Consider the following 7,500-nt stretch of genomic DNA (forward strand, 5'->3'; position numbering starts at 1 on the left):
GGTAGAGTGATACAGATACTGTGGCCAAGGAGATCGACTACATTCTTGTCAGCACTCACCAAACACGGAGTGCCGAGTTCTGTGGCACTGACCATAGGCTGGAAGTGGCTACCATATGGGTCCACTTCAAAACTCCTCATCCCTCTAGGGTGTTCCACTTAGACAGACTGAGGGAACAGGAATGTGCCTGTGGGTTTGCCACGGCAGTCTCTGATAGATTCACAAAACTTGAAAACCTGACGGACCCAGTTGCTCTGTGGGAATATTTCAAGTGCAAAACACTCAAAGCTGGGCAGGAGTCCATTGGGGTACGCCCAAGGGCAAGGCATAATTTCATCTCCCTGGAGACATTGGAAGCTGAATGGCAAAAGGACTTACATTGTTTTTTGGTGTGTAGGGCTCGGACACTGCTGAGAAGGGACAAGGAGCAGTTCAGTCGGAATCTTGCTGAGGAGATTGAAGGTCATTTATTGGTAAATGACCTTCACCCTGCCTACCAAGCCCTGAGAAAGCTGAACTCTAAGCCCTCCCCACAGATGGCTACAGTCCACTCAGTGTTGGGGTTCTTTAACATTGGGCTGAGTATTTTGAGCAGCTGTAACAGGTAGACCCTCCAACAGTTAGCTTGGATGCAAGTGGTATCACAATACCTGTGCCAAACCCACCCATCAGTGAGGAACCTCCTACCCTAACTGAGGTTAGGATGGTGATTTCCAAGCTGAAGTGTAGGAAAGCCACAGGCATGTGTGATATCCCTGCTGAACTGCTAAGGGCTGGGGGTGAACCTATGACATGGGGCTTGCATGGGGTACCATTCCCCCTGACCTGTTGAGGGGCATGGTCATCTCACTCTGGAAGGGGAAAGGGGCTCATTGGAACTGTAGCAACTACTATGGCATTACACTGCTCAGTGTATGTATGTATGTATGTATGTATATATCTCTATATATGTGTATGTATATGTGTGTATGTATATGTATATATATATATATATATATATATATATATATATATATATATATATATATATATATATATATATATATATATATGTATATATATATGTATATATATATATATATATATAAACCCAACTACTACAAAAAAACTAAACTACTACTAAAACTCCCACTACTAAAAAAAAAACCCCAACTCCCTATTTACTTTTTAACCATCCCTAAAAAACTAAACAAAAAACTACAAACTAAAACCCACAAACTACAAAACAAACCACTACAAAACAAAACCTAAAAAATAAAAAAACAAAAAAATTTACAAAAAAAACTAAACAAACTACTAAAACAAACCCCCAAAACCTTCCCCAAAAAAACTACCACTATACTACAAATAAACCACTACAAAAAAAAACTAAAACTACAAAAAAAAACTAAAACTACAAACTAAAACAAACCACTACTACTACTATAAAACAAAACTACTAAAACTCCCACTACTAAACTTAAACTACTACAAAAACTAACTACAACTAAAAAAAAAACTACTACAAACAAAAAAACAAACCAAACTAAAACAAAAAAAAAACAAACTACAAAAACTAAAACCCACTACTAAAAAACTACCAACTACAAACTACTAAACCCACAAAAACTCCTAAAACTAAACTACTACTAAAAAAAAAAACCCCCTACTACTACTAAAAAAAAACTAAAACTAAAACTAAACAAAAAAACTAAAAAAAAACCAACTACAAACAAAACTAAAAAAACCCAACTAAAAAACTAAAACTCCCAAAAAAAAACTCCCTACTTTTAAAACAAACTAAAATAACAAAAACTACAAAAATAAAAAAACCACAAACTATTTAAAAACCCTATACTAAAACTACCAAACTACAAAACTAAAAACTACAAACAAACAAATTAACCCAACAAAACAAATAAAAAAAACCAAACTAACTAAACCCAACAAACTACTAAAACTAAAACAAACTACTACTAAAACCCAAATCAAAAAAAAAACCATAAAAACTACTAAAAAAACAAACAAACAAAAAAAAAACCACTACTACAAACTATAAAAACAAACACAAAAAACTAAACAAAATCTAAACCCATTTAACAAACTAAAACTAAACTAAAACTAAAATAAAAACAAAAAAAACAAAAAAACTAACAAACTACTACTATAAACAAACAAAACAAAAACCCTAAAAAAACTACAAACTATAACCAACAAATAAAAAAATACTCAAAAAACTAAAACTACTACAAAAACAAACCAAAACTACAAAATAAATTTAACAAACAAAAAAAAAACTAACTACAAACAAAAAAAAACCCAACTAAAAACAAAAAAACCCCAAAACTACAAAACTACTATAAAAACAAAAACTACCAACCAAAACAAAACAAAAACTAAACCACTAAAACAAAACTAAACAAACTACTACTAAAACTAACAAAAAATCCACTCTACTACAAAAAAACAAAACAAATAAAACTACCAACTACTACACTATAACCCTAAACTAAAACCCTAAACTCCCAAATCAAATAAAACTAAAAAAAACTACCCAAAACTACTACAAATAAAAAACTACTAAAACAAAACCACTAACACAAACCACTCTACTAAAACTCCCAAAAAACAAACAAACTACTAAAACCACTAAAAAAACTAAAACTACCACAAACAAAAACAAAAACTAAAAACCAAAAAACCTACTAAAACTAAACAAAACAAACTACAAACCCACTACAAACCAAAAAAACTAAAAACTACAAACTATAAAAAAACAAACAAACTAAAACTCCACAAAACTAAAAAAACTAAATACTAAATTTTATAACCAAAAAACTACTAAAACCCCAACAAAAACAAACTAAAAAAAACAAACAAACAAAACTAAACCCACAACAAAACAAAAACTCCCAACTACAAAAAACAAACTAACTCTAAAAACTACAACAAAACTCCCACTACTACTACTATAAACTAAAACTAAAACTCCCAAAAACTACAAAAACTCCCACTACAAACTACTAAAACTAAAACAAAAAAAATCCCAACTACTATAAAACCCAACTAAAACAAAAAAACTCCCATACAACAAAAACTAAAATACTACTAAAAAAAAACTAACAAACAACTATAAAAAAACTACAAAAACTACCACAAAACAAAACCTACTAAAAAAAACAAAATACTAAAACAAACCAAAACTCAAAAACAAAAAACAAAAAAACCACAAAACAAACTAAAACAAAAAAACAAACAAAACTACAAAAAACCCAAACTAAAACTCCCACAAATACAAACAAAAAACCAAACTCTAAAAAAAACCATAAAACAAACTAAAAAAAAAAAAACAAACAAACTAAAATAAAACTAAAAACTACTATAAAAAAATTTACTAAAACTAAACAAAACAAAACTACAAAAACCCACAAACTAAAAAAAAAACTACCAAAAAAACAACAAAACTAAAAAAACAAACAAAAAAACAAAACCACTAAACAAATATAACCCAAAACAAAACAAAAAACAAAAAACTCCCAAACTACTAAAACCCAAAAAAAAAACTCCCAAAACTACAAAATTTTATAACCCTAAAAACAAAAAACAAAACTACAACTACTACCACCACAACTACTACTACTAATACTACTACTACAACTACCACCACTACTACTACTATAACCACTACTACTAAAACTACCACTACTACTAAAACTACCACTACTACTACTACTACTATTATTATTATTATTATTATTAATAATGCTAATCATAATCATATTATGATTAGCACTAAAATTTATCGTTGCAGTCATGTTGGTGATGTGCTAATTTGTTGAAGGAAGTGCTTCAATTCTTTTACTATCTTTTCATATCAAAGAAGTCAGAGTGAAGTGTGTTTTATCCATCAGAAATAGTTATGTATATGTATATGTCTTGTCTATATCATCCACACACTCATATATGTTGATACACACACACACACACACACATACACACACACACACATACACACACACACACACACATACCCCAACACACACACACACATACACACACACACACACACACACACACACACACACACACACACACACACACACACACACACACACACACACACACACACACACATATATATACAGATTTTTATATATATATATATATATATATATATATATATATATATATATATATATCTGTTGATAAATAATTACTGCCATATCTTCCCATATAGGTCTTTCCCGCCAGGCAGATGAAAAAGATAACTCTGGACAGGAACTGTTATTTCAGCGAATTCCTCAATACTATTCTGCACACCTTCAATAACCTGGAGGCCTTTGAGATAGAGGTTGAAGTGGTAGACTTGATGAATATAGATGAATTTCAAGTATGTATACTTTTTTTTTTTTTTGTGTGTGTGTGTGTGTGTCTGTGTGACTATATGTGTGTGTGGTAGAGAGAGAGAGAGAGAGAGAGAGAGAGAGAGAGAGAGAGAGAGAGAGAGAGAGAGAGAGAGAGAGAGAGAGAGAGAGAGAGAGAGAGAGAGAGAGAGAGCTTGTGTGGGTATGTGGTGTGTGAATATTGGTGTGTATATATGTATGTATTTTTCTTTCTTACTTTCATTCTTTTTTTCTTTCCTTTCCATTTGAGAGAGATCATGTTTGTGTGTGCGTGTGTGTGTGTGTGTGTGTGTGTGTGTGTGTGTGTGTGTGTGTGTGTGTGTGTGTTTCTGTTGCACCTTTACTTACACACTATTTATATTTCATATCACTCTCTCTCTCTCTCTCTCTCTTTATCTCTTCCCAGGAATCCTACCCCTCTGTCAAGTCCATAGTTGTGAATTTTTTATACAGCGAATTTCACTACTTCGGGGCCAATGTGGAGGAGCCCTTTGAAATATTCAAATCCTTTCCCGAGTTGGAGGAACTGCACTTCCACAACATCGATAACGCGGGGTCCCAGGCCATGGTAAGGAGAAGTGGTCGGCTTCTGGTCCGGGGTTTGGTGGGAGTGGGAGTTTTGGTATTGTTGTTGTTGTTTAATGTCATTCCATTGTATACATACATACATACTTGTATACACACACATGCACACAGACACACACACATACATACACATACACATACACATACACATACACATACACACACACACACACACACACACACACACACACACACACACACACACACACACACACACACACACACACACACACTTGTACACACACACACACACACACACACACACACACACACACACACACACACACACACACACACACACACACACACACACACACACACACACACACACGCACACACACAGACGCACACACTTGTACACACACACACACACACACACACACACACACACACACACACACACACACTTGTACACACACACATCATATTGTGGGAAGTTTTACTTACTTAGTTCCAGAAATTGTTCCATATCTGATCTGTATACATTTAGGTTGAGGAATATACATAAACAATATATATCAGTAAAAATAAAAAGAACTGCAAATTTACGGCAATCTTCAGAGTTCCACGGACCAGTGAGCAGCCTTGTTTTAAACGATTCTAGGCTACAGATATCAGTGTCAAGTGAACAAACTATTGTAACCAGTACTTCTGTTACTGGTGGTTAACTTTTATGTCCCAAAGTACCAGTATTAAATCCCAACTTTGCTTTTGAATACAGTCCTTCGTGATTGACATTGTAAATAAGCTCTCTCTCATGGTCATGTTTGTAAAATTCTTTCATACCTAGGTACATAAATGTTTGCAATGTAGCACCATCTCCCATTCCATGTATGTGAATTTTAGTACAGTAAATCATCAAAGCTAGTTGGATAAGACCTTTCTAATACAGCATCCTTTACCCTATATGTATGTAACCCATCCATGTCCAAACATCCTGAAACGGCATCTTGTTCCATCCATTTATAGCGCATAACCGTCCCGAACTAGTGTTCTGTCTCATTCATAAATTTCATCGGTTGAGCACGGTGCCTCTTGGACACAAATTAACAGACTTCTCCCATTACCAGTTGGTTGGGTGCCTATCCTACCCCTTGACGCATCTGACCAAACTTCGCCACCTAACGCTGATTTCTCAGCTACCCGGGACTTACTGCCCACCTTCCCATTTCTCTTTGGACTTAACTCAAAGGCTTTTTGAGATGCAGGTAAGATCTTTTCTACTCGTTTTTATTTATGTATTGATTTTTGCCTTTGTTTTTGTCTCAGTTTTCTCTTAGTTTAGCTTAAGAGTGTCTAACTCCTCAATTATAGCAGGCTAGATATAATATTAATATGCAAAATGCAATTCAGATAGCATAACTTTGACATAATTGCAATCACCACTTAGGTTAATATGGAAAAATTAGAAAGCTGGACTTCTCTTGTGATCACTGAAAGGTGCTAAAAACAAAGTGGAAGGCATTTCTTTTACCTTAATTCAGTGCAGGCTAGATGACAGAACTATGAACAATGTGTAATTTGTGCTCATTATGTGTACGTGAGAAGTTCTGAAATTGGCACGGTTGTTAAAGCTTAAAATTAACACATTTCTAATATGCTAAGTGTAAGAGAGCCTACTTTAAAATTCTTTAACCCATTGCCAATAGGTGCTATGCCCACTGTGAGTACTTGTTTGATTGTTTTTACACATAGATGGCTACACTTGTACTCAGTCACCAATGAGCCAATTACGAGTACTGCCTGTCTCGCGCGTTTACCCTTTTCTTTGATTTACAAAATATTTTACGTTATCTTATTTTGCTATTACTAATGTTAAAAAACATTTTAATGATTATAATGTTTATAATAAGAATAACACCATCGATATTCATAGCACTAGTAAAAAATACGTTTTCCCACCAATTCAAATCAGGTATGGTCACAAGGTCTACTAATTGCCTTCTTTGTGGCTAAGCACTAGCAGAGCCATCTATGGGCAGACATTTCACAAAAAAAATACAGAAAATAGGCACAGCATTTTCCCCATTTTTTGTTCATTTTCCCCGGCGGCATTGGGTTAACCCCAAAAAGAGAAATTATATACTAGATTACATTCCTGTTCCTTGCGCTTTCTGTATGAAACAAACAGATGCAGTTGAAGTTTCATCCCCCTCACATCTCAGAATTAACAAACTGTGCCAAAATTTTATAGGCCTAGTAAGCAATAGATAAACAGCTTCCTGGAAAGTCACCCTTGCTTCTGAGTATTAATGGTAACATTGCTGGGCATGACAGTGCTGATCATGGTCATGATGTTGAGGAGAAAAAAATATGAAATATGATATCCTTTATCTCTGCTGTTATAAGGGACAACAGATAATAACACCTACCCACTCACTTACAACCCCCCCCCCCCCGACCCAAGCAGAATTTGAAGTAAATAACTCCTTTTGACCCATTTAGAACCAGGTTTCAATTAATTTAATTCATGGACATAATTTTGTAAAGTTACTGCCCCTTAGTGTTACTTAGGAGATCATTGTTAGGAAAA

General features: G+C 34.2%; 1 protein-coding gene across 1 annotated transcript in view; it reads left to right on the forward strand.

The window, feature by feature from the left end:
- The first annotated feature begins 4,173 nt into the window (after positions 1-4,173).
- LOC125033902 overlaps positions 4,174-7,500 on the forward strand; it is a 5,644-nt gene continuing 2,317 nt past the window's right edge. The window contains exons 1-3 of the mRNA XM_047625476.1: positions 4,174-4,369; positions 4,789-4,950; positions 6,038-6,175. Of these exons, the coding sequence (XP_047481432.1) occupies positions 4,235-4,369; positions 4,789-4,950; positions 6,038-6,175 (435 nt within the window). The 5' untranslated portion in view covers positions 4,174-4,234. The remainder of the gene's footprint in view (positions 4,370-4,788; positions 4,951-6,037; positions 6,176-7,500) is intronic.

The sequence above is a fragment of the Penaeus chinensis genome, chromosome 17 (genome assembly GCF_019202785.1).
Source record: "Penaeus chinensis breed Huanghai No. 1 chromosome 17, ASM1920278v2, whole genome shotgun sequence".
NCBI classification, from domain to species: domain Eukaryota; kingdom Metazoa; phylum Arthropoda; class Malacostraca; order Decapoda; family Penaeidae; genus Penaeus; species Penaeus chinensis.